General features: G+C 54.0%; 11 protein-coding genes across 14 annotated transcripts; 5 read left to right on the top strand and 6 right to left on the bottom strand.

Annotated features, from left to right (window-relative positions):
• Nucleotides 1-634: 634 nt before the first annotated feature.
• Nucleotides 635-6,091, bottom strand: IUM83_01910 (Gamma-tubulin complex, DGRIP91/SPC98 component; the record flags this gene model as incomplete). The annotated part of the gene is made up of 11 exons (XM_067925803.1): nt 635-1,043; nt 1,113-1,162; nt 1,219-1,281; nt 1,370-1,432; nt 1,492-1,579; nt 1,653-1,690; nt 1,767-2,135; nt 2,200-2,298; nt 2,371-2,402; nt 3,204-4,460; nt 5,302-6,091. The coding sequence occupies 11 exons, from the start codon at nt 6,089-6,091 to the stop codon at nt 635-637; spliced, it is 3,258 nt and encodes a 1,085-aa protein (XP_067800631.1).
• Nucleotides 6,092-6,203: 112 nt separating this feature from the next.
• On the top strand, nt 6,204-6,887 carry IUM83_01909 (Microtubule-associated protein RP/EB family member 1; the record flags this gene model as incomplete). Its single annotated transcript, XM_067925802.1, has 1 exon — nt 6,204-6,887. The coding sequence occupies one exon, from the start codon at nt 6,204-6,206 to the stop codon at nt 6,885-6,887; it is 684 nt and encodes a 227-aa protein (XP_067800938.1).
• Nucleotides 6,888-6,979: 92 nt separating this feature from the next.
• Nucleotides 6,980-8,123, top strand: IUM83_01908 (3-deoxy-8-phosphooctulonate synthase; the record flags this gene model as incomplete). The annotated part of the gene is made up of 5 exons (XM_067925801.1): nt 6,980-7,092; nt 7,180-7,504; nt 7,576-7,618; nt 7,700-7,817; nt 7,886-8,123. 5 exons carry the CDS (start codon nt 6,980-6,982, stop codon nt 8,121-8,123), a joined length of 837 nt encoding a protein of 278 aa, XP_067800937.1.
• Nucleotides 8,124-8,616: 493 nt separating this feature from the next.
• Nucleotides 8,617-10,694, bottom strand: IUM83_01907 (RmlC-like jelly roll fold; the record flags this gene model as incomplete). 2 transcript variants are annotated; one of them, XM_067925799.1, is made up of 4 exons in its annotated part: nt 8,617-8,664; nt 8,769-9,141; nt 9,230-9,377; nt 9,575-10,694. In XM_067925799.1, 4 exons carry the CDS (start codon nt 10,692-10,694, stop codon nt 8,617-8,619), a joined length of 1,689 nt encoding a protein of 562 aa, XP_067800932.1. The 2 variants fall into 2 exon arrangements, with proteins under 2 accessions (XP_067800932.1, XP_067800933.1); XM_067925800.1 differs by lacking the exons at nt 8,617-8,664; nt 8,769-9,141 and having other exon boundaries at nt 9,226-9,381; nt 9,810-10,628.
• Nucleotides 10,695-10,943: 249 nt separating this feature from the next.
• On the bottom strand, nt 10,944-12,014 carry IUM83_01906 (uncharacterized protein; the record flags this gene model as incomplete). The annotated part of the gene is made up of 1 exon (XM_067925798.1): nt 10,944-12,014. The coding sequence occupies one exon, from the start codon at nt 12,012-12,014 to the stop codon at nt 10,944-10,946; it is 1,071 nt and encodes a 356-aa protein (XP_067800931.1).
• A 469-nt stretch (nt 12,015-12,483) lies between these two features.
• On the top strand, nt 12,484-17,063 carry IUM83_01905 (Tetratricopeptide-like helical; the record flags this gene model as incomplete). The annotated part of the gene is made up of 5 exons (XM_067925797.1): nt 12,484-12,522; nt 12,607-12,777; nt 12,857-12,904; nt 15,733-16,401; nt 16,464-17,063. The coding sequence occupies 5 exons, from the start codon at nt 12,484-12,486 to the stop codon at nt 17,061-17,063; spliced, it is 1,527 nt and encodes a 508-aa protein (XP_067800930.1).
• Nucleotides 17,064-17,204: 141 nt separating this feature from the next.
• Nucleotides 17,205-18,333, bottom strand: IUM83_01904 (Peptidyl-tRNA hydrolase; the record flags this gene model as incomplete). Its single annotated transcript, XM_067925796.1, has 5 exons — nt 17,205-17,543; nt 17,621-17,794; nt 17,857-17,957; nt 18,031-18,095; nt 18,179-18,333. 5 exons carry the CDS (start codon nt 18,331-18,333, stop codon nt 17,205-17,207), a joined length of 834 nt encoding a protein of 277 aa, XP_067800929.1.
• A 131-nt stretch (nt 18,334-18,464) lies between these two features.
• Nucleotides 18,465-19,647, bottom strand: IUM83_01903 (peptidyl-tRNA hydrolase; the record flags this gene model as incomplete). Of its 2 annotated transcripts, XM_067925795.1 has the most annotated exons (4): nt 18,465-19,163; nt 19,243-19,255; nt 19,305-19,346; nt 19,448-19,647. In XM_067925795.1, 4 exons carry the CDS (start codon nt 19,645-19,647, stop codon nt 18,465-18,467), a joined length of 954 nt encoding a protein of 317 aa, XP_067800888.1. The 2 variants fall into 2 exon arrangements, with proteins under 2 accessions (XP_067800888.1, XP_067800887.1); XM_067925794.1 differs by lacking the exon at nt 19,243-19,255 and having other exon boundaries at nt 19,286-19,346.
• A 169-nt stretch (nt 19,648-19,816) lies between these two features.
• IUM83_01902 (Phosphatidylinositol-4-phosphate 5-kinase) lies at nt 19,817-20,590 on the top strand (the record flags this gene model as incomplete). Its single annotated transcript, XM_067925793.1, has 3 exons — nt 19,817-19,831; nt 19,892-20,069; nt 20,130-20,590. 3 exons carry the CDS (start codon nt 19,817-19,819, stop codon nt 20,588-20,590), a joined length of 654 nt encoding a protein of 217 aa, XP_067800994.1.
• A 123-nt stretch (nt 20,591-20,713) lies between these two features.
• Nucleotides 20,714-21,770, bottom strand: IUM83_01901 (pre-mrna-splicing factor cwc15; the record flags this gene model as incomplete). The annotated part of the gene is made up of 5 exons (XM_067925792.1): nt 20,714-21,026; nt 21,096-21,252; nt 21,339-21,454; nt 21,534-21,594; nt 21,698-21,770. The coding sequence occupies 5 exons, from the start codon at nt 21,768-21,770 to the stop codon at nt 20,714-20,716; spliced, it is 720 nt and encodes a 239-aa protein (XP_067800936.1).
• A 238-nt stretch (nt 21,771-22,008) lies between these two features.
• Nucleotides 22,009-24,158, top strand: IUM83_01900 (SMAD/FHA domain; the record flags this gene model as incomplete). Of its 2 annotated transcripts, none has more annotated exons than XM_067925790.1 (8): nt 22,009-22,194; nt 22,263-22,330; nt 22,422-22,522; nt 22,606-22,639; nt 22,707-22,872; nt 22,972-23,409; nt 23,477-23,553; nt 23,633-24,158. In XM_067925790.1, the coding sequence occupies 8 exons, from the start codon at nt 22,009-22,011 to the stop codon at nt 24,156-24,158; spliced, it is 1,596 nt and encodes a 531-aa protein (XP_067800934.1). The 2 variants fall into 2 exon arrangements, with proteins under 2 accessions (XP_067800934.1, XP_067800935.1); XM_067925791.1 differs by having other exon boundaries at nt 22,419-22,522.
• Nucleotides 24,159-24,957: the final 799 nt, after the last annotated feature.

Below are 24,957 nucleotides of genomic sequence, written 5' to 3'. Positions count from 1 at the left end.
CGTTAATTACGTGGTGGCACTGAAGCTTCCACTGCTACTGCTTTGTGGAGGAGGATACAGTGGCGTCGACGCCTGCAGGACCTTCGCGGCAATTGTCGCGACAGTAGTCGGCGAGTACAATGATCTCCCTGATGAAATCCCCGAACATGACTTCTACGAAGAGTAAGAAATACAGCCAGTGTTCGCATCATCCCATTCAATCGCCAACATACCTTGTTATTCTTTCCGCTTTCTTCATGCTTTGCAGATATCTGCCAAACTTGCAGCTTGGTACGACTACAGTCGCGCATCGTCCAAACCTTAACTCGGTGACCACCTTGCAGGAACTAGGAGACCGCCCAACCACCACGCGGAAACAGGCTGCAGCTATCCGAAGCAGTAAAGCCCATCGGTCTTCCCACGAGCGCGCTCGCGACGTAAAATACTCCTGCTCATTCACGGTACACCCGAAGATCTCTGCAACATTGGAGTTTATTGCTTACCGGGGCAAGAAGGGCAAACTTGTAGATCGGCCCTCCTATTCGATTCGTGTAACCAAGTGCCCACTCTATCTTATTATGGTGATACAGTCCTACTTCGAAGCACTTGCCAAGCCCTACTGTTGAAGCTAGCTACGGTACACAATCATTTACGACTACGATAAATGAACAGATCCGGTACGCGAAAACTTCTTCGGCGCTAGTGAGGCATGCCACGAATCCGCTCGGCTGATATGAGGTAGCCTCTTGGTTTGGCTGATTGGAAACGGCTGCTGAACTGGTGGTTGCACTCGTAATCGACTTTCTTGCTGGTGGTAGAAGTAGTTGTAGTTGAGCTGGGTCACGATTTCGTTGACGTGGGGAGACGCACCGTGCTTCTGCATGGCCGTCAGCATAACAACTAAGAAATGAGACTGGCGCTTGAATTCGTTCGAGCTTCTAATCATGTCAGAGTAGAGCACACTAAAGTCAGCATGCAAGAGGAGACGGGTCTTTGGTGCCGTGCCGTCCGCTTTGGAAGATCTGTGATTGGTTTTCTCGAATTCCTCGCCGTCTTCACTCCAGCTAGTCGGAAAATATTTGTGCATATTCCGGTCAACGGCACTGACGAAATCATCAACATGACCAACGAACCGCAAAATGTGGTTGAAGGTCGTGAGGATATACTGAATCACAGTCGCATGCTACCAGGGAAAGAGTCAGGGTAAGCTGTACACGCAAACCAAGCGCTCAGACCCACCTTATCCAGCAGAAAGAAGCGATTGAGCAAATGGTCAAGATACTGCTCGTGGGTAGCATCCATCTTGAATACAAGATAATAACATGACAAATCCAAACAGAGTGAGTGAACAACTTTCAGCGACTCACAAACCTAATAATTGAGTTCACACCTCGGCTAAACTCTGCGACGATTGTAATATGTGGTAATACTTAGACCATCCCTCCCTTGATATCTGTTCATCACAAATGTGTGAGATATCCGGCTTACATCCTAGCATATACGTGCTCATACCTGGCTTGTGAGGTAGTTGAGTATAGTTTTTGTGTAATGGAGCATATCCGCAATTTGAATGAGAAGCTGGCGCATTTCTCCCTCGATGCTGTAGTCAACCATACCATAGTGCAAGTGAGTCTCAAGCAGCAGCAAAATCGCCTGTAATATCCTGGACCTACAAGGAGTAACACCGCCGCTGTCGAAGCGGTGATTTAAACTATACGAGCAGGACATAGTGATTAAAGTCAGCGATAAAGCTATTGCAGAAGCCACATATCCGACGCACTCCGTACCTTGATTAGGGCTGACTCCACAGCTTTTACTTGTACGAGGAAGACCCCGAGGCGGGAGTACTTTTGCATAATAGATGCACTGAAAAGTACACGAAGTGGCTGTTGCGCAGCAAATGTGAAATGCAAACACTTCATTGTTGCGACGTCAATCTTTGCAACGCCAGTGGCGCCATCAAGTCGATTGAAGTCGACACGAACACAGAGCCGACCACCGATTTGCCGTTGGCAAGATGACAGCGAGTTGTCTTCGAACACTCCTTGAACCGCGCTCTGGTGAAAACCGTTGATTTTCTCGCTGTCGGCCCATGCTACCGGATTCTCTTGCATGTGTGCAACCACCATCTCACTGAAGACGGTGAAAACATCTTGCTGCAAATGGCACGTTAGACACCATTATCCATTTTTACACCGCCAACTACTCAGTACTCGTTACCTGCTCCATCAGTACGAACATCCGAAGAGCTTCAACATGCTCCATATATTTCATTTTATCTCGAAAGATGTCGGTGATCTCTCCATTTAGTTCTTGACACTGCAGCACGCCCACGAACGAAAAATAATGTTAGCACAGCAACGCGATTAGATATAGTTCTAGGTATCATACCTTGCTCTCAATGTGTCGAGTAAGGCAACGCTCTAAGATTCGATTGAAAGGCACACATTCCATCATTATTTGCTGCGAGGATGGCAGTATTTCGCCGCTGAGGTGTGGCATGGCATTCGATACTGACAACGATCCTTTGTGAACTCCGCATCCTATATCTTCCAGTTCACGACCAAGTAGTTCATGTAAAGACGGCCGTGGCTCTTCAGGTTTCCCAAGTGGACCTTCAGTTGTAAATTGTTGATGCTGCAAAAAGCGGTTCTTCATTTGTCGACTTGCTAATGCTTCGTTCATTAAGTCAGTGACTGGCTCCAAGAATGTCGGAACAAGTGACCTATTCACCTCGAACGGAGCCAGAGACATCAACCCCTCGCGAAAGCTTTGATTCCGTTCTCGCATTGGAGATGCATTAACGCTTATCGACGCTGGTGTAGCGAAAAACAATTCCCCATCCAGCGGAATTGTCTCGAAGTGCCCTCTTTCGAAAAGCATCCGGTTCATCAGATCCAAATACGGATTCAGCGCGCCAACAAAGAGGCGCAGCAGAACTTCCGATCGCGACAAATTGCCTGCAGCGCTTGCCTTTTCGTCGAAGACCACACCTTCCACGTATTCCACTTCCATCATGCAGTACAGTGCGTCAAGCACACACTTGGATTGTTCGGCACGTCTGATTTCGTACCACTTCCGCTCTGACAGACCGTGGAAGCACTCGACCAAGATTCTCTTCAGCCACGAAATCATTTTGAATGTTTCCCTTAGCCCACCAAATATTCCCAGCAACGTTGGCTGTCTTGCTGCGACTCCAGACCATGGGCATGGATCATCATTACCTTCAAACGTCTGAGCTATGCAAGTTTCTTGCTCGACAATGCGTATGGTTTCGTTCAAAGTGCCAATAATTCCGGAGAGAGAGTTGGCAAGCCCTTCCAAGGTCACACACCTGTGCCGCTGGCTCAGATCCCGCGCTTGTCGGATAAAAGCAAGCAGATCTCGCAGCAGCTGCAGCTCCGACGCCGCTCGTGCAAAGTCGTCCAGCATATTCTGCAACGCCAATGGCGAAAGGTGCCCAACCGCCACGCCTAGCGATCGTCGAGACCGCTGCACCGCTTTCGTGTGAAAGTCCACACTGAAAATCGCCGGTGTCGGTTGAACCGGATGCAGCTCAAACAGCAGCGACTCCACCCCATCCAGCGCCTCGAACACCATGCTCACCACCGTCCGCTCGTGAATAAGTCTACGCGGGGTTCTGCCATTCCCTTGTCCACTTTTCACCACCGCCCCACACAGCAGCCACGGCCGCTCCATCGTGAACGGCACCAGCGCGTTCTTCTCCAGCTCACAGGTCGGGTCCTCCTCCATCTGCACCTGCATCTCCTCCACCTCCACCTCCGGGTGATACCGACACAGCAGTCGATCCCTCCTTGTCTCCTCATCCAGAACTTCCTCCTCCTCCTCTCTGCTGCCGTCCTGCACCTCCTCCCCCTTCTCCTCCATCACCTCACTCGACCTCTTGCCATTGCGTCGCCTGGTCTCCTCCCCCGCCTGCTCTGCAGCGCCGTCCGGCAGTCCCCAGCCGCCGTCTTGCTCGTCCTCGCCCTCGTCGCTGTCGTCCCAGGCCTGGTACCACTCGTCGTCGGTGGAGATCTGGAAGAGCTCGTCCAGCAGCTGGTCCTGCAGCTCTCGGCGCTGCGTCTGCCTGCTCTGCTGCTGCTGCAGCGCCGTCTTCCAGCGACTGCGCGCGTCCTCGTCCAGCGCCACCTGCTCGTCCGACGCGCGCGTGGGCGCCGTCGCCAGCTCCAGCAGCAGCTTCAGCACCTGGGGGTCGCACGCCCCGCTCAGCCGCAGCAGCCGCTCGGCCCGCTCCTCCAGCGAGTGCACGCGCAGCTTGGCGGCGACGCCCGCGGCCTGGCGCTGCGCGTCCTGCGGCAGGCAGTCCGCGAACCGGTGCGCGTACAGCTGCCCCACCACGCGGTCGGCGCGCAGCAGCAGCGCCTCCTGGGGCGGCGACAGCGACAAAGAGGGCTCCTCGTGGCCCAGGACCGCCGCGCAGAGCTGCTGCGCCAGCGGCCGCCACTCCCGAGTCCACGCTGGGACCGGCGCCATGATGCGTTTGGTGGGAAGTGATAGGAAGACCTCGCTTTAGTGACCGGTTTTGAAGTGGGGGGAAGATGGCTACATTTGCGTTTTGGTGTTGGTATCTTGCAGGGCAACACTACATGTATATTAGCCAGAACGGCATATCAAACTCATGGCTGGTGATGCCGCTGCGGTGAAAGGTGACCACCTCCATCACACTTTCACCATGAGAGACAACGCCGAAACGAAAGATAGCGTGCTCCTGTTGCTGTGCAGTGGCAGCACGTGATTGACTCAGAATACGTTGTCCATGTGCTGTAGATGCGCGGTTATCACACTCCCAAGAAGACGAAGTTCTTCGTATCGGGCTGCAGATTGCCAAATGAGAAGGATACGAAGATATACGCATTTAAAGCACCGGAAATGCGGGACCGCGAAGCGTCTCCAAGGCGCGTGAAAACTACTAGCTGCTGATGTTGCGGAAAGACAACCCTGCTTCGACGTATTGGGCTCCCGATTGCCATCCATAACGAGAACGACTAATGTTACCTTCCTTGCGTGGAGGCATCGATGATAACGCGCTGTCCGTGCGCTACTACTTGCATGGGTGACGCTCACGCGATGAGCTTCGCCCCCGTCGATCGTATTCATCACGAGAGGCACGCCGGCTACGCGAGGCAGGTGGCGAATCACTGGGACTCCTCCTACGCGACCTAGAAGCTCCATCGCGGTTTCGCTCACTTGACCTCCTTCTCTCGCTGTTGCGGCTACTGAAGTGTCTCGCCCGCTCCCTCGACCTAGAGCGCGACGAACTTCTCCCCCTCTCTCGTCGTTCATCCCCACGCCACTCACGAGGGTCTCGCTCCCGACTCCTGCTTCGTCCATCCTGATCCCGCCGGTGTCGCTTCCGCTCGCTGTCCTCGTCGCTGTCCTCATCGCGTCGTCGCTTTTCCCTTTTGGCCTCTTTCTTGGCTCTCTTCTTCTCCTTCCTGGCCCTCTTCTTCTCCTTCCTCTCCATCTTCTTCAGCTTCTTCTTCTCCTTCTTCTCCTTCCTCCGCCTCTTCCTCTTCTCTCGGTCCTCATCCGACGAGCTGGACGAGTCCGAGTCCGAGCCGCCGTCTCCCTGCAGCTCCCCGCAGTCCTCGATCACGACAGCTTGCGTGGGCGCCGGCTTGTCCTTGGCCACCGTCTCCACGTTCTCCATCCTCCGCACCACGTCCATGCCGCTCTCCACCTCCCCGAACACCACGTGCTTGCCGTCCAGGTGCGGCGTGGGCACCGTCGTGATGAAGAACTGGCTGCCGTTGGAGTCCCTGCCGGCGTTGGCCATGGACAGCAGCCCCGCCTTGGAGTGGCGGTAGCGGAAGCTCTCGTCCGCGAACTTGCCCCCGTAGATGCTCTCACCGCCCGTGCCGTCGCGCCTGGAGAAGTCCCCGCCCTGCAGCATGAAGCCCTTGATCACGCGGTGGAACGGCACCTTCCGGTAGTGCAGCGGCTGCCCCGTGGTGCGCCCCAGCCCGCGCTCGCCCGTGCATAGAGACCGGAAGTTCTCCGTCGTCTTGGGCAGGTCTGGATACAGCCGGAAGACGACGCGCCCTGCGCGTGAGCCGCCGATCGAGACGTCCAAGTACACGCGCACCATGATGGCTGCGATGTGGAAATCGTGGCGATTGGATGATATTGGAAGGTGTAGCCACAATCAAACATGGCTACACTTGTGGAAAGTGCCTGTAGCCACTTTTCGGCTGAGCAAGATGGGTGTGCGGGAACTTTACGATCAGAGCGTCAAGCCTTTCGTGGTGTGCACGCTGGAGCTGTACCTGTCGCTGCTGCTCATGGTGTCGCTGTTCCAGTGCCCGGACCCGATCAGGCGCGACGAGCAGGAGCTGCACACCACGTATTACATGGCGTGGGTGCCGCTCCTGTGCACGGTGACGCTGCTGTACAGCGCCAAGCTGCTGGGCAAGTATGGGCCCGACCCGGACAACCTGGACCGCAACCTCATGGGGCTCAAGATCCTCATGTGGCTCTACGCGTTCGTGGAGCTCGTGCTGGACAAAAATATGGTCATCAAGCGCGGGCCGGCGCTCTATGTAGCCATCATCTTCTGCGCCTGCGATATGCTGCGCTTTCAGATGGAGGTCCTGAGGCTGATCTACGACGACGAAGAGCTGGAGGAGGAGGTCGACCGACTGGCCAACATGGTCATTGGGGCGCTGGAGAACGACGACGACGAGACGGCCTTCAAGCACGCGGTGAGGGAGGTCATCCAGAGGAACCGCGAGCTGTCGGCGGATGCCACGATGCAGGATGTTGTCGACGAAGGCGAAGCCACAACTATCCACTCCCCATTCGAGAAGCATGATTCAGTTCAAGAGCTGCCATCGCAGCAGCAGGAAGAGGACGCCACGACGGCCTTGCACCACGATCCATTATAGTCCTAAATACTCCTAAATACATATGTATCCATGTCACAAATCACAAAAGGCTCCCTATGAGCCATTCCTGGGGCTGACGTTGACCGAGCGCGATGATGCACCGCCACGCACTGGCCAAGACGCTGCGGGAGGCGGCTCCGTTCTTCCTGATCGCTGGACCATGCGTGCTGGAGAGCGAGCAGGTCGTCATGGCCATCGCTGATCGGTACGCGCTTCACTGATCGCGTTATGGCTACACCACCAATTCCTTCAGTACTAACCATCATGGCTACCTCTGCATGGCATGCTGCAGCTTGGCCAACGTGCAGAAGGACCTGCAGATCCCCGTCATCTTCAAGGCCAGTTTCGACAAGGCCAACCGCCAGGACCTCAAGAGTTACCGCGGTCCTGGTCTGGAGCGCGGACTGGAAATGCTTCGTCAAGTGAAGGAGGTGACGGGGCTGCCAGTGCTCACGGACGTCCACGAGACGCACCAAGTGGCTCCAGTGGCGGAGGTGGCGGATATTATCCAGATCCCAGCGTTTCTGAGTCGCCAGACGGATCTTCTCGTGGCGGCAGCCAATTCAGGAAGACTCGTGAACCTCAAGAAGGGACAAATGCTTTCAGCTGAGACCATGGTGCGTACATGTACTGGAGGGGTATGGTGGTAAATATGAGTATTGACGCCTGCATTGTTTCTGATTCGTAGCTGCTTGCCGCCAAGAAAATCGCAATGACGCAGAAAGACACCGGTACGCTACCGTTACTGAAAACTACATGGTACCTGGGTTTGGTGGGCAAGGCTGACCTGTCGTGTAATTGTATGTGTGAAGACTTCATTCTTACGGAGCGTGGCAGCATGTTCGGCTATGGAGACTTGGTGGTGGATGCGAGGAATTTGCCGAAACTGCGGAAATCGTATGGCCTTGTCGTTCAGGATGTCACTCACAGGTACGGCCCTGCAGCTTCGAGCACCAACATTGGGCAATTGCTTACTTGATGTGATCCTTGTGCTGCAGTATTCAACGACCAAGCGGTGTTCACGCTGGGGCTACCACCAGTGGAGGTGATCGCGAGTTTATCCCGACGATTGCGAGAATGGCTGCGGCCGTCGGTGTCGATGGGTTCTTCTTTGAGACGCACCTCGACCCCAGCAAGGCACTCTGCGATGCTGCCACGATGCTGCCGATTGATGAGCTCGAACCTCTTCTCGTCGAGCTTATCGCAATCGCTAGGGCTTCAAAGGCCTTATCATAGTGATGTTGGCAATGAATTACAATTTGGCCAGTGCTAGGGATCACGCAGACTTTCTTCGACGACCGGCAGCGGGTGATCTTTCCTCCAAATTTTTCTCATCATGCGATTGATTTTCCTGTTGAAGCGGTCCGGTCGAGGCTGCTTTGTCTTCGAGTTCACCAACCGGCGGCTTGGTTTTGGTATCTTTGGTTTTCGAGGAAGTCGACAGTGCTCGTGGTAGTCTCCACCTTCCTGGGCAGCCGTAATGTCTCCGAGAACCTTGGAACGCACGCCGATGTATTGTTCCATTGAGGAAAGCCTTTTCACCTTTCGCACCATCTCGTGTTTGTATTGGTCCGCCAAGTCCTCGGTAAACGCACCTTTTCGCACGTCCTCAACCTTTATGGCCGGCAATGTTTGTTCGCTTTTGCCTTCTAAGGAGTTTTGGTATTTTGCATAGAGGCTATTAGAGGCCTTCAAAAGCTTTTGGAAATCCGAGATGGCGAGTTTTCTGTTAGCGGAGACATGAATGGGAGTACCAGGAGTTCTCTCTTCGGGCGGACTTCTTAGTTCATTTCCCGCCACGTTTGTGTTGATTCTCTCGGGAAGCGCATCTGCCTCGGACTGGTTAGAGTTGACGGAAGAGGTGGTTTCGATCGACAAAACACTTTGAGCTACAATTTTGATGCTTGGGCTTCGAAGTCTTCGAGGGGCAGAAATGCTCGGAGGCGTGGGTTGAATTGGCCCTCCAGAATTCGTCGATACTGGAACTGCTCCAGAGATTTCAGGTGTGTCCTTCGTTGGAGGAGCAGACTCGGCAATAGAATTCGTCAAACTCACGGCTGCTTGGATGCTGTCATTAGGGCTTTGCAACTTCGCCGCAAGTTTGTTTTTCTTCGCGTTCGCCTTCTTTTGTCGGTCCTCGAGCTTCTTCTTCGATGCTGCCAGTCCAGGACAACAAGCATCCCCAGTCGTGTGATCCTGGTTTCCGCACCACCCGCACAGACACTTTCCATCTTGCATCATAGCCTTTGTCGAGCTGAAGTACCACACACAAGCCACAAGTGAGTACTAACACTTCACACATTCGTTCCCCTGTGCCTACTGAAGTCCATTCATTATCTTACATTGTAAGGATCAATCCCGGGTTCGCAAGGGCAAGTTTGACACGCGTCTTCCTCCAGTTTTCTCGAGCATCGGCCAGCTTGCGAAACTTAGTGAACGAGTCTCGGATGTGGTCTAAGGCGTGCATGTAGAACAGTTCCTTCCAGGTTTCTCTCTAAGAAAAAGCGTACCGCAAGAAAAGAGCACATTGTCAGTATCGTTGTACTTTAGAAGGCTACACCGGAACGCGGAGAACTTACATCCATTACGAGAGTCTTCACATCCGTCACTTTTTGTTCAAAACACATATCTCGTTGTTACGTTATTGCTGGTGTACTTAGTACAAAACGGAATTACGTGACCCGTACCTGCCAGTAAATCAGTGCTGTAGGTTGACCTGTTGAAGAAGATAGGATGCTCGCCGCATATGTCGTGGTCTTGATACAAGCTGAGCTCGAGTTCGGTTCGACGTCGCTGTTGAGTTATTCTCTTTCCGACAAGACCTTGAATCCTTCGTTTAGCCAAATTGCTCTCTAGCTCTGCACAACGCTGGACACTGCCGTTCTCATTAAGGAGCTGAATCATTGGCACGGTTTCCTGAACCATGCCCGCGTAGATGAAGAACACCACATTTGCCTCAGCCCCGATGCGAGTAAGATAGCTGTCTGCTGGATAGTGTACTTGGCGCAGGCGATTGGACAGCCGCGTGAGCTCACCGTGAGGCCATCCATCGAAGAAGTACATGGTCTCCAGGAACTCCACCTGCGTGAAGTCGAGCTGAGAAGAGTTTGTGATGCGTATCAGCCGTTGGTAAGCTCCTCTTTTCAAGCAGATAAAAGATGTTGGCTCGTCGCAAATAATGGTGCATGATCGACGAGCAGTGGGGTCCATTACAGCCAACTCGCCAAAAGTGCCACCGTCAGTGATATGCTTTATGAACGTTCCGTATTGATCCGGTTGTAACTTCACGTCTTCTTCGTCGGCAGAGTACGCCTTCGAGTTGTTGTCTTCTTCCTCCAGAGTAAGCCTCTGTCTTGGTCTTGCGTTGATGAAGAGCGACACCGACCCAGAGATAATGACGTAGAAAGTATCACCGTAGTCGCCTTGGTAGCACACCACGCCTTGAGCCGGCAGCTCCAACAGCGTCATCTCGCGACAAATTGTTTTGCAGATGATCTCTTGCGCACCCTGAAAGATTTTGTTTGTACTTCCATTCCTGAGCACCCACTCGTACAGCGTGTCGATTTCATGGGCCTCGCGAGCTTCCGGAACTCTTTGCAAGATGCGATAAATCTCCTTCACCTCTTTCTGCCGTTGGCGTTGCGGTTCACTTTCCCTGTGAATTTGGATTTGATCTTGAAGTTGGTAAAGGAACGAGTTCTTCCGCAAAGTAGGGAAGCGCTTCAATGCTGCAGGGTGCATCGGAGCCTTCCCAGGCGGCAAAAGAGACCTGGTAACATCGGGAGCAGTGGCATTGCTCAGCTGCATCGTACGATTCCTTTACTGGAGTGCACGCAGTCAATGAAGCGCACTGGTACCATCGCTTGTTCCCTAAAAATACAGACAAGAGAAAAAAATGCCTAGAATGCCGTTGATCACCAACGTAAGTTACCCCGGACAAGTCTAACTGCGATCACATCGTCACTTTGTTTTTACCACTTGAATCGACGGAGCACTGGGTTGAGCGCTGCGCCGTGCCGAACGCACTATCTCCGAAAACCGCAGCGCCAAGTAAGTCTACAGGTTCTTCTTGCGGAGGACCTCGTTGGCCTCCTCCTCCTCGGGGGTCACGTCGCTGCGATGGATGAGGTAGCGGAAGTGCTGCGCCGAGCGGATCTCCATCTCGAAGGACATGAGGAACTTCTTGTCCACGGGGTCCACCAGGTGCAGGATGCGGTACTGCTGGTCGCGGTTGGCCTCGAACCACGTGTCGCAACGGTCGAAGAACAGCACGTTGTTCCAGTTCATCTGGTCGTTGAAGGCCTTATCGTAGCACTCCTTGAAGCGGTCGATGTGGATGCACACGTGGTGGCCATCGTACTCGCCCTTGCTGTCGCGCTGGGACTCCTGCTCGTCGAACACGATGGCCTGCAGCGGGCCGCAGAAGACCGTCGTGCGGTTCAGGCCCTCCTCGTTGCCCTGCTTCTTGGTGACCACGGTCTTGGCGCCCAGGTAGTGCTCGAAGAAGCGGGAGATGCCCTCGGCGATGCCGGGGCGGCACGGGTACAGCAGGAACGGGAGGCCCTGGGCCACGCCCTCCACGTCGTCGGTCACGGGGAGCGTCTTGCCCAGCGACTTGTTGATGGACTCGTAGTTGCGCGGCGTCACGTTCAGGCGCAGCTCGTTGCCGTACGGGTCGTTCACCTTGAGGTGGTCGTACTTGGTCGTGTCGAAGAGCTCGTGCCACTGGTGCTGCGGGTACTCGCGCGTGGTCTCAGCGCCGCGGTTGACGCGCTCGAAGGCGAACTTGGTGCCCTGCAGCTCGTCGGCCACGGCCGCGAGGCTCTTCTCGATGGCGTCCAGGTCGGGCACGTACAGGTAGATGGCGGCGTTGATGCACTCGTCCTTCGGCTGGCCCGTGAACAGGTGGAACTGGTGACGGCCCGCGTAGTTGGCCCAGAAGTGGTAGGCCAGCCGCGGGTCGCGCGAGCACTGCAGCCCGCGCATGTAGAAGATGTAGGCGGGCGCCTGCTCCGAGCACTTGGCCGTGTTGGACAGGTTGATGTGCTCCAGGAACTTGAGGTTGCCCGCGTCCTCGAAGGCCTGGATCACCTGCTCCTTGCTCCACGTCTCCGCCTCGGTCGCCATGGTCGGTGGTGGAAGTCTGCTTGCTGGTCACGCTGCGGATTGCTGAATGATCCGGCGGTGAGTGTGTGGCCCTGTGGATGGCTACAATTGACGTCAGGAGTTATTGTTATGCTGTAGCAGAGGTTGTAGAGAGCGGGATTGGAATGAGGTATAGTTTACAACCTCTTGGATGGGATGACATGGATTATTATACCATCTGGGAGGCTTGTCGGGATTATTATACCAGTTGGGAGGCTTGTCGGGATTATTATACCAGCTGGGAGGCTTGTTGATTGTACGCCAATTGAGCCTATGGCAGCACCGCATTCCCACAGCGCATTTTGAAAATGCCCGCAGAGCAAAAACGCGCGTGCGGTGGACCACATTGAATGTGTGATAATATTTCAAAAAATCCTGTCAAACGTGATAGTTGAAGTCGCCCAAAGGGACGCAGCAGAGGCACAACCGCTTTGTTGCTCGCAAGATCCCGATGCCGACGATGGAGCCCAAGTCCGGCAAGCTGCACAAGGTGCTGCCCCCTACCCATTACTATTATACTGTAAATGCTGCGTATAAATACAGCGCTGAAATTGTGGTTCTTTCGCCTACGCAGCTCGCCTCCGGTTTCTTCGGCCCCAAGTGGACTGAGAAGTGGGTGCACCTGGACGGCACAATGCTCAAGTGCTTCCCCATGGCCGTGGAGCAGCAGGTGTTCTCGCTTGGCAGCTCCCGCCAGAGTAACTGCTACGAACTCATGGAGTACAAGTTTGCGCTGACGGACGAGGTCTGCACGAAACCCATATTCTGAAGCAGTAGAATGGTCGCCAAAATGACGCTCTGTTGCATATTTTGTCGTGACTCAGAAAAAAGTGAACCGCAAATTCGCATTCCAGTTGGAATCGATTGAGAAGGTTCGAGCTGTAGAGCAGTGGTGTTCATTGCTTGAAAAAAAAAAAAAACTGAAGCACTGGCGATGATTGTAGTCGTCGAAAGTAGTGACGTTTGCTTGCGCGTCGGAGAAGGAACTCGCGGAGTGGAAATACACACTTACGGTGCGAACGAATTCTATCAGCACGAGCTAAGGCTGAAGACTAACTCACATGTAGTCGAGGTTGTGTCTCCCTGCAGATGCGCACGTCTCCCCAGTGTACGATTTGTTGGCGTGCAAATGTGAGATGCTGGGTAAAAGCTAAGAGATGTTGACTTTGTGTAGCGTTACGGAGAAGATTCGCCGGGCTGCAGAAGCATTTAAGGAGGTACAAATTTGCCATAGTTTTATCGCTCTGTGGTGAGTTTACAAATGTGATGGCGCTTACACCACAGATTGATCATCGAAACACCGGAAAAATTGAAGTTGGGAGACTCCACGGGCTTCTTCAAACCATATCCTTTTCCCATAATTTGCTGCCAAAACGCCATGACAAATGATGAGTTTGTACGTGAATCCTGCAGTATGATAGTCCTTACATCAGATTGTTTTCGTTGTTTTTACATTGGATGGGAAGGACAAGATTCAGAGCTTGCGCTGATGCAGCAACAGCTTGATCTCGGCCGACACGGTGTTATAACTAGAACAAGATTGCTCACATGGCTTCAGAGCTACTACTGCGCACAAGAAGTTATGTCTCGCGTGAAAGCTGAACGAGCAAACAACCAAATCGCCACAGAAGAACGCAAGCCTCCAGAGCAACGTGACAACAGCGTATCCGTTAAAGCTAGCACTCGTGTTTCAGCGTCCAAACGACTATTGTACCAACGAATTGCTGACTGGAATCAAAAATACTACGCGCTCCAGTCGAAAGAACCTTCAGAAGATGTTTTCGCGGTCGGAGCAGAGGTATCAGCTTTCTTTGCAGAATTTCGACAGGCCGCGGAAGTGCTTGTAAGCGAGATCGTAGCTGAATTGGTTTTGGAGGATTCTGAGAAGACCATACGAGCACAGCCTCTTGACAATGACGAAATTTTTGCGACCGACGGCATTCGGCAGCACAGTGCCTTACTTCCCATGTTGTTCAAGTATGAGCACAATGGACTTTTGGCATATCTGTGCTCAAGTAACCCGCCAAGTGGTTCGTCACACGAGAAAAGGCAAAGCGCAACGTCGATGGCAATATTTCACAGAATGGTAGGCCATCAAATCCGTGCTGCACGCGCAATTCACTGTGCAATAGAGGAATCCGGGGACGAGTTGCACCCAAGTTTGCAAGATATTGTACTGCAAATTCCGCTTCAGTGCACGGTAGATTATCTCGGGTTTCGGGCATTTGTCATTGCATCTGCACACTCAAGGGTGAAAAGCACGCGGCAGAATTTGGCAGTGGAAGCTAAGAAGGATCACATCAAACAACTCCGCGATCAGCTCAAAATCGTGTTTGATTATCTTGGGCTTCTAACCGATAGCCTTCAGGGGGCTGGGAACGATGACACGGAGTTTACTTCCAAAACTAGCCAACCCGTTCCTGCATTTTTTCCCGTCACTGCTGGATTTACTGTGGAAACCCGAAACGGTGCAGCAGCATTTGAGCTCCAGAACCTTACTGATCTCATCCCGGCCGACGCATCAAGTGAAGAACCCGGCGCGATTGCCCACGAGGTTTTATTGTACAAAATGAGACCAGAATTTGTTCGGATGCATGGTAACAATCTGCCACTACACTCGAACACTCACGTATCGGTCGATTACGAGCCGTCTGCCGACAAAAGTGCATCTGACAAGTCCAAGTTAGAAGCCCAATTGCTTCGACAATCCGCGATAAGTGCTCGCGATTGTCTTCACACGATCGTCATACCGGAATTTGTTGCGGATCTGGAAAACGCAACGGTTCAGGTAATTGACAGTCAATCACTAACTCGAGCATTGCATGGAGAAGGCATCAATGTGCGATACCTCGCGTCCTGCTACGAGCTTGCATCTCTGAAGCACATTCGTCGAGTCTTGCTTGTGGAGATGGTGGCTAGAGCCTGCAAAATTGAACTCAGAGCGTCGCTCCGGGCGATTCTCCCAGACGCAACTACAGCAATTTTGAGGCAGGCTAAGTCAGCTAATGACGACGTCCATAACAACATTGATCCTGCTACAGCTCGAGCTTTGGCAAAGTTGGCTCTTCAACAAGAGGCTTCTCAAGTGACGATCGAGTTTTTCAACCTTGTGCTCGGTGTCTCTTCTCCTGACTCAAAGGCGTTTTGGGAGGAGAGAATTCTACCGCAAGTACAAGCCAAATTTGGGCTTTCACCTGAAGCACTTAACCTAGATACCATCGTTAGTGAGGATCTGCTCCACTTGCCGCAGTTGTTCCATGCGCTTCAATTCCAGACGGGTGTTTACTTCACCGACCACATGAACTACAACTTTAAAGGAGCTGAGCCGCTTTCGCTCGAGTATATCCAGTGCATCACCCCAACAACGGTGCTGTTGGCTCGGACTACTACCGACTGCGAAAGAATTTTAGAAAGCGCTGACGCGTATCTCGCCGCAAGAGAGTTCAGCAGTGCTTTATCAAGTATCATGTTCCACATATCCATCCTGGAAACTGCACCAAGTGACGAGCGCAATCTGTCACTTTGCCACTTGCTTACTTGCGCCGCCAACATTTCACTTGCGATGAATCTGCCTGACCAAGCTAAGCAGTTAGCAACACTGGCGATTGAAAACTCACCCAGTAATCATGCCGAGCTGACACGAGCATACACAGTTTTGATGAAGCTGAAGCATGCCGCTGGTGACATAGCGGGTGCCCAGGAATACTTTGACAAGTCTCTTGAGCCTATTCAATGGCACCTCAGCCCTATTCATCCTCTGCTTTGTGATACGTACATGACCATGACCGAAATTCTCGGTGACCTAGGTGAACCCGAGCAAGCTGTGGAGATTCTGCAGAGTTGTGTGGCGCTGGTCCGTGATTGCTTCGGCAAGACTAGTCTTCTCTATGCCGACATTCGACGCCAACAAGGAATTTTGATGTACGCAGCTAACCCTAACGATGGCGAAGCGATAATCGGGGTACTAGAAGACGCGTTCTCTGTCTACGAGAAGCACTTCCAGGATCCTGTGGAGGACGTCCCCGCGTACAAGGATTTTGCTGCAGAGTGTTGCTACATGCTCGCCAATTTACGCACACAAGTTAGCGGGGTCCAAGCAGCAGAAGCTGCATACGGAATTGCGCTCACAGGTCTGGGTCTTCGCAAGGAAGTGCTCCCCCCGGACCACGAGGACATAATGAAGTCGTACCTGCAGCTGGGTAGCTTGTCTCGAGACCTTGGTGAACTTTACCGAGCAGTCGATTACTTCAAACCAGGCTTGTCAATCTTGAAAACTATCCACGACGACGAGCACATCGATCAGATTCGCAGCATAACCCAAGCTATGCTACAACTGCATCTTCAAACACTTTCGCTTGAAAAGCGCAATGTGAGTCCTGCAACAGTTCCCGGTTATCTTTCGCAGAGCTAACTTGTGTTTCTATTTTTCAGATCATCGATAAGACGGCAAAACGATACTCGCAACAGTGGCCACGCTTTGCATTGTTGTCTAGAAAAACACTTCCTGACATGCCAGCGAGTGGCTCTGGCCCTGAGGTTGATGTCGAGGAAGAGTCGGCGCTCCTGATTTTCGTGATGAAAAAGCTTTTCCAACTCGAGCCGATCGAGTACGTTGAACAGCTTATTGAGAAGACCGACCTGGAGTTCCAAGACTACCGCAAGCAATACAATCTCAACTTCGCGGGCACGTTGCGTCGCACCAACGCTGATGCACCGTCGCCGCAGCATGCCTTGCTACGGTCTTCCAGCGGGCGGTTCGCTTCGTTCTCCGGGGCGGGCACCTTCTCCCCACCTGGATCCCCTCGATCTCCGCTCTCGCCAATGCACCACCCGACACTCTTCTCACCTTCCACTCGCAGTGGCGGTCGCACATCCTTCAACCAACTCGACTGCAATTTCCTCAAAACAACCACGGGGGACTTCACCTTCGGGGGACAGCTTGCCGCCGTGCTCTTCCTCATCGACCTCCCGGCAGCCACCGCCGACACGCCATCCCTCGCTTCGCCTCCCACTCCAGCGCCCGATGCTTGACCAATGCTAGAGAATGAGACCATAACCAGCGATTGACACTACATCGGAGCTATCGGTAGCACTCGCGTAAAAAAGATGAAAAACCTGTGTTCATACACTGAGTGATTTCGCGATAACACAAAACGTGTCGCTCTTATTGCATTAGTGCGTTATTCCCTCAAGAAGGGGGTTGAATTGAAGTCCGAGCGCAATGCCTAGAATGAGCATGTGAGGGAAACCATTGGCGACGAGATTTCCGACAATAGCAAGGAATGGCAGGTACAGCGCTGGGTGCTGGTGGTCCAGCAGGTGAAGCAGCGGAATCTTGATGTCCTTCCAGAACTCGTAGCCTCCATTCACGTTCAGGTAAATCACGTGGTCACTGCCGGGCACACGCACTTCGAAGGGCGTGAAAGCGCGGCAATATGAAGCGAGGAAGGTGGTCAAGATGGCCGAGCCCATGAAGCTCGAACCGTGCATACCACCGTGGCCGGTAGTGATCTGTTTGCACACACGACAAACATCCCATCAGAATGGCAATGTGCAGCATGGCTTGCTTCCACAATGACCGCGCTTACGTAAAGGCACACGGGGAGGAACCACAGGTGGTGGGTTGCGAAGAACGTCTTGGAGAACGAGCGATTTTCAGGGTACGTGAGGTAGTTCATGGCGCCCGTGATAAACTTGCCGTTGAGAATGAACGACAGCGTGTCGACGTACCACAACAGTTGATCTCCTGACACAGTCACCATCTAAATCCCTTTCCAGTTAGCTTTCTCGTAACTTGAAAGGCAAGATCCCACTACACACTCACCGCAACGCCGACCAGGAACGGCTTGGAAAAGTACAGCGCCATGACCACAAGCACGAGCGACACGTTGCACGCCCACAACATCTCATACAGGATGTAAGTGCCTGTAAACACGATTAAACTTAACTTCATTAGTACAAAGTCCCCCCTCCCCAACGTCGTCTGCCAACAAAGTACCGTGCTCGTAGAAGCGGGAGATCGCCATCAACGCCGTGTAGAGAGCGACGAAAGCCCCCACCTTCCTGCATTCACCACCGGATACAGCACATTGGGGCGTCAGCCTCCTCCCCTCAATGCCAAGAGCAATTCGTCATTATACACGGACGGGAAGCTGAAGCTCTCGTCCTGCTCGTCCGCGGCGAAGTAGTCGTCCATCCAAAGCGCCAGCCAAGAGACGGCGGCGTATCCCGCCACAAGGATGACGAGCACGCGCGGGAGGTCCTTCTGGGAGACCTGCACGGGCACGGGGGACGTCGCCATGATTCAAAGTCAAGGTCGATGATACACGCAGGGCGCTATTGACCAAATGGCGATCGCCCTGCGGATCACACCAAATACTTCAGAGGGTAGGGTTAGATCCATACAAAGCCTGAGTCTATCTAACGGCTGGTCTACTGTCGACGCGCCCGCTGTGACGCGCCGTACTGCCTTAAGTACCGCGGCAAGTCCATGCTGTTGGCGTACGTGGTGGCCTGGGCCACGCCTCGGTGCAGATAAAGCCGCAGCAGCTCGTTCGTGTAGCTCAGCAGGACCGGCATGGCCTCCTGCTCGTCGCCGTTGAACCGGCCGAGCACGAACTTGTCCATCGCGGTGCCCGACGGCGCGCCGCTGTTGCCTCCTACGAACCAGTGCGGCGCGCCAACGCCAATGCGGAGGCGGGCGAAGCGCTCAGTGCCAACGCACTTGATGATGTCACGCACACCGTTCTGGCCGCCGGGGCCTCCTTTCGCCTTGAAGCGGCACTCGCCGAACGGCAGCGCCACGTCATCCGTGACTACGAGCAGCTCGTCCTGTCGGTTGAGCGCCAGCGGGTTCTTCTTCAAGCGCCAGCGGTGCGACTGCATGAAGGCCCTGACAGCAGTGCCGGAACAGTTCATGTAGGTCGTGGGCAGCAGCAGCGCGACGTTCACCTCTTCGTGCGGGACGCCTTCCTTCAGAGTTCGTTCCTTGGCTCGCTTCGACGAGCGGTTCACCAGGTCATCGACGGGGTAGACGTAGCCCTTATCCGCTACATTCTGCTGGAACGCCACCCGGAACCGTGCCACGTCGCCATGGTTACCCACTTCATGCTCCAGCTGCACATGCTTTCCCTGCACAATTGCAACCCACAGCAACAGTCAACACCTCGCCCTTTGCCACACCAATTCATTTTGCAATGCACTACAGTACAAGTCCATTAAGTCTTCCCAACAAGGAGCGAAGCAGCACGCACCGTCACTTTAGAGGCGTACGTGTCCAGGAAGTGCCTCACCGCCACGAAACCAATGTTGTGTCTATCAATACAAAGCAACAGCCAACCACAAAGCGCACGAGTCTGTCAGCAAAGTTGCATCACCCTCAACCTGCAATTACAGTGGCCTAAGGTCGGTCGCACCTAGTGTTCGTGAACTTGTCGCCTGGATTGCCCAGCCCCACGATGAGCTTGCGCACGTGGTCGTACTTGTGCGGAGACGCTGGCGCTGACACCTCCTCACTGTCCTCGTCACTGGAGCCCGCAGTGGACAAGGCACTCGCCAGTAGGTTCCCGCGCTGGAGCAGCGGCGCGCGCAGCGGACGGCGGCACAGACGCAACATGCTTTGTCGAATGCCGATCAAATGTGCGCCGCAGCTTTTTGACCACTCCTCGCGTTCATCAAACTGCTCGATCGTCCAATCACATTGCGTGAATCCATCCGACTACGAAACGACGCGAAGGCATTATTCATCGAAGTGGCGCATCGAGTCGAGGATACCTGCACCAGGCATGAGCGAGGACGCGGTATGGCAATTCACACGAAGTGACTTGGCAATGCTATGGATATTGATAAGTGGTGGCTAGGAATACTCGGTGAGCTACGTGGATGACCGTCCGGAGGAAGCCAAGTACCTGCGCCGCGAGGGTGAAGTGAAGATCACCTACGCCAATGGCGACACCTTCGAAGGGACAATCAGCCCGGACCGACTGAAGCACGGAGAGGGGAAATACACGTGGAACCAGCGTAACCAGGAAGGAGAGCGTACGTACAATCGTTGGAGGTTGGAGGGAGCTTGTGTGCTGAGACTGACTGTTCCGCTAGTGTCGGTGCTAGCGACGTTCGAGGGGACGTACGTGAACGGCAGCAAGAACGGCCTCGGGAAGATGACGTTCGCCAACGGAGACGTGTACCATGGTGAATGGAAAACGGACAAGATGACGGGTGAAGGGTCATACATGTACGCGAACGGAGACATCTTCAGCGGGAGGTTTGAAGGCGGTATCCGCTCCGGCAAGGGCACGTATGAGTTCGCGGCGGACAAGAGTCTCTTCGTGGGTGAATGGGCAGACAACACTATTACGAACGGCAAATGGGTGTTCAAGGATGGAGGTTCCTACGTCGGCAGATTCGAGAACGGGAATCCCATCGGAAACTGCATGCTCAAGTTTCCGAGTGGCCTTCAACAGGATGGCGAGTACGTCAAGGCCCAGGTAACGAATGATGCGGGCGAGGAAGTGACTGTCCACAAGTTCGTGGGCGGCATGATCGTCAAAGTGCGCTAGTGTACACGCACTATCTACTCTTGGACATAGTGCTACAGGTCGCCCAGCTCCGAGTAATCCATGAAAAGTATACGATTTCTTACAGCCTCTCACCACTGCCTCCTCGGATTCAGGCACATGTAGCTACTGAATGTACTTGTTCAGGAACCGGCGGTGGAAGTCGTTGCGGATCGTGTCATTGATAAAGCGCTTCTTGACCTCCGGCTCGTTGCGGGACTGGTTTTTGAAGACCACATCGTCATTCCACCGGCGCTTCATCTTCGCACTACCTGCCGCTTGCTGCTGCGTTAGCGGGTTGCCTTGGAGAATCTCCTCGCGTGACTGTTGCTCAGAAGCCTTCCGCTCCTCTTCTTCCTTGCGTTGCCGTTCCTCTTCACGTTCTTGCTTGATCTTCTCCAGCTCGCGCATCAACTCGGCCTCTTCATCCTCGTCATCGCTGAAGCACAGCCATCCCACAATACAGTTAGAAACGTAAATCCTCCACAGCGATCTGCGCCCAACGCACCTGTCACTATCGGAATCGCTTGAATCCTCGGAATCTGCTCCATCGTCTGCGTCATCATACTTGCTCGCCACCTGCTTCATCTGCGACTCGCGTTCGTCAGCTTCAGCGTCTCCGAGCAGCAGAATCTTTTTGTTCTCCTCCAGCCGTCGCAGCTTGTCTGAAAAAAAAAAAAAGTATACAACTAGCAGTTAACACCCAGCCACTCTTAAGCCGCGCTCAACGCTCCAATCCAACAGGTCACACCTTGGGCGGTGTCCTTCTTGCGTCCCTTCTCCTGCTCGTACTTCTCCTCCTTGCGCTCCAGCTCCTCACGCAAGTCCAGCAGCTCCACCTCATTCGCCGTGCCCTGGCCAACCTGGCTGCAGTCCGAACCAGCGCACGACAATCTCAGCAACAGCTATATAACCATAGCCAGAAGTATTGCAACACTGTGCGCACCGCATTTTAAGGCGCTTGTGGGCCGGCAGGTCGCGCGCCGACACCTGATCGCTCAGCTTGCCTACAGCATGGCACAGTCCGCGTTTAACGGCTCGTTAGAGCGCCGACGAGAAAACACAAAGAGGTGTGACTTGGTCCACAAACTACAGAGGGCTCGCACGCACCTCCGGCGTGCCATCCTCCCTCGTTCGACTGCCCCACGGCGGCGTGCCAGGTCGGGCGGTGCGCGGTCGTCATGGCTGCTGCGAGTGTGCGCTTGGAAGGGTAACTGAGGACGCAGCGATTGGACAAAAATGCGGCTCTGACAAAAGTAGTGTGGTGCACTCAACCGAATTCTTCCAGCGAATCAGTGTCGCTAAAACGTAGAAAGTTCTCCAGGTCAGATTACTATTGCAGGCGATTTCAACCCGCCAGGCTCAGTTTTGAATACTGGCGCGAATCGCCCGAACCCGCCGCTGGCTGCTGGGAGCTCGCGATGGCGTCGTCACCTCCTCCTCCTCCGCAGCCGAAGCTGCTGCCCTGGGGGCGGCTCGTGCTGCTCTCCAGGGGCCACAGGTCGTCGCTGCCCGACCACTTCGACCTCTCGCGCTCCCAGCACTGCGTCGGCCGCGTGGCGAATCGCTGCGACCTCCACATCCCCAAGAACTTCATCAGCGGCCTGGTACGCCGTTCGCATCGCCCTGCCGACGCTTACGGCTGACGATCTGTTGTCCCCCTCCGCGTGTACAGCATTCCATCATCAGACTGAAGGGCAAGGACAGCCGCGGAGAGCCCATCGTGGAGATCGAGGACCAGAGGTAGGTGGAGTCGCTTGCGACTGACTGCCAGGGCCTGTGGTCTAACGCACTGCGTCGGCGGTTGATCTGCGTTGGGGTGCATGCGAAGTAGTCGCTACGGGACTTGGGTGGACCGCGTGAAGATTGGGTACCGCAGGAAGACGGCGCTGAAGAAGGGCGGGGTGGTCCACTTCACCGCCCCCGACTCCAAAGGTTCCTTGTAGCTCTGAGCTTGTTTTTTCATGCTGCAGAGGAGCCTTTAACGCGTTACGATGCTGTATTATACTATCTATCAGAAGTGACGGAGATCTCGTACAGGCTCGAGATATTGTACGTTTTGGTGGGGACATCTGCTTGAAGACATACAGACGGCTAACTGCATTTGCTGTGCTTGCAGGCCAAGCGGACTGACACAACAGAACGAAGAGCTTCATGCGAAAATGAGTGCAGATGAAATGTCGGTCGCTGATCGTACGCGCAAGCGCACCCATGAGGAGACGCAGTGCACGCAGAGCCCAACGAAGGTGGTGTGCTCACCACCACGTCCCCGACCTGTGAAGAAGGTGCGGCGGGTGACCAGTAGCCAGCAACTGAATGAGGACGAGGCTAGTCAGCCATTGAGTGAGCCAGCCACTGATCCTGCCAGTACCCCTGCCACGCAGCCTGTCCCAGAGAGCGGATCGCAAGTGCCATCGTCTACAGCGGCTGGCAAGAGACGTCGTCGCCCCGATGTACCGGCCCCTGACAGCAAACTCGCAGAGCTGAAAAAGAAGTACGGCACAATCATACTGGATAAAGAGGTGGAGCTGAAGGACAAGTCAAAGAAGCTGGAGAAGGCAGAAGAGGCGCTGGAAACTCTTCGTAAAGAGAACGAGGCGTTGAAACAGAAGCACGGGGAGGAGCTGGCAAAGATTAAAGCCGAAGCTGCAGCTGAGCTCAAGAAGGTGAAAGCTGATGCTGCCAAACAGGAGGAGATTTCGAGTAAGGAGCGGTCCGAACTGCAACACGAACGCGATGGACTCAAACGAGCAATTCAGCACATATTAGCTGACCCGAAGGCCCCTTCTCAAGTGCGGTCTATTGTCGAGCTGGAGGCGAAGGTACTGTTTTTATCTTGTTGCTGTCTAGTTTAATGAGTTCGTCTGGCTAACATACCGCTCTTTTCAGATCCAACAACTGAAGAATGAACTCCGGTCTAAACAAGACGACCTGGCAATTCAGTCTCACGACGGGCGACCTCAGACGTACGTGCATGCACAACAACGACAAGGAGGATTGTAGTTCGTACTAATCCTTACTGCTATTCGCGTGGAACGTGCACAGGACTCCATCCCCCAAAAAGAAGCTGGTTATGACGGAGAGGCAGCAGCAGTTGACAAGTGATCTTGCGAAATTGCAAAGCAAGAGAACAACGATTCAGAAGGAATACTCGCAGGCCTTATCCGAACTGACCGAGAAGGAGACTGAAGTAACTGCGCTTATTCGCGCAGCAACAGATCCCTCTCCGGGCCTATCTGGATCAAGTCAGTCGCAGGATTCGATAGACGCTGGAAGCATCCGTAATGACCGCCGGGACTCGCAGGTTTCCACTGAACTATCAGAACCATCACCCGGCGATCAGCTGCAAACTCATGAAGAAGAAGCCAAGAGCGGCGGCACCCCACAAGGATTGCCCCCTCTATTCAACATTTATGGCACTCGCTCTGCAATTGCTGGCAATGCCAGACCAGCTACGCTGTCGGGGTCGCAGTTCTACCGACCGAGGCCTTCATCTACGAGTGCTAGCGCGGATGATCAAGAAAGCAAGACGCAGCAAAACGAAGCGATCGACGAAACGAAAGAGAACTAACGAATTAACTCAAAATGTAGATACGGCGACTTCTGACGCCTTCCATTCCAGCACTCACACGGACGAGCATTAGGATGTTTGTAGCAAGACAGCCGAGGCAGACAGCAGGCAGCAACAGGGAATCCCAGGAAAAGGTGCTACTGAGGTCGAAGCCTGCACGCGACAAGGCGTTCGAGTTGGCTACGTACCTTGACAGGAGAGATTTTGTAGGGGCATTGACGCTGCTGCGAGTGTTGAGACGTCAGGACAGCGACCAAGATCGGACCCGCACGAAGAAGGAGGCTCCAGAAAGAGATGATCTCAGCTCGTGGCGATTAAACACTTGGTGGACCGCGTATTGTCATTTCCACAGTGGAGACTTTGGCGAGGCTCTATCTCACTTCGAGCAGCTAATTGAAGCTGCTTCGAGCGGCGATGCGAGTGCAACAGATCTGAAGAGTTGGCGCCTAAGCCGCGCTTGCTGCTTGTTCTACCTGCAGAACTTCGAGGATGCAGAACACGCAGCTCTGAGCAGTTCTCGGAGCGCGTTGTGCAATCGACTACTGTTTCTGCTCGCACACAGGCGACAGCACGGCGAGCAGGCGCTGTTGGATCGCTATCAACAACTTTCGAGGGATTCGGTGGAGGATCAGCTAGCGCTAGCGGCGACAAGCTTCGCGCAGCTCAATTTCCAGGAGGCAGCGGAGATTTACAAGAGGCTGCTCTCGGAATCAAGCAAGGGGAGTCAAGAAGGCGGCTCGGCACTCCATGTGTACTTGGCGCTGTGCTACTTCAAGCTAGGCTACGACGATGTTGCTCT

This window comes from Phytophthora cinnamomi (genome assembly GCF_018691715.1).
Source record: "Phytophthora cinnamomi strain GKB4 chromosome Unknown Contig0, whole genome shotgun sequence".
Taxonomy (NCBI): Eukaryota; Oomycota; class Peronosporomycetes; order Peronosporales; family Peronosporaceae; genus Phytophthora; species Phytophthora cinnamomi.
This window is presented reverse-complemented; position numbering and strand designations above follow the sequence as displayed.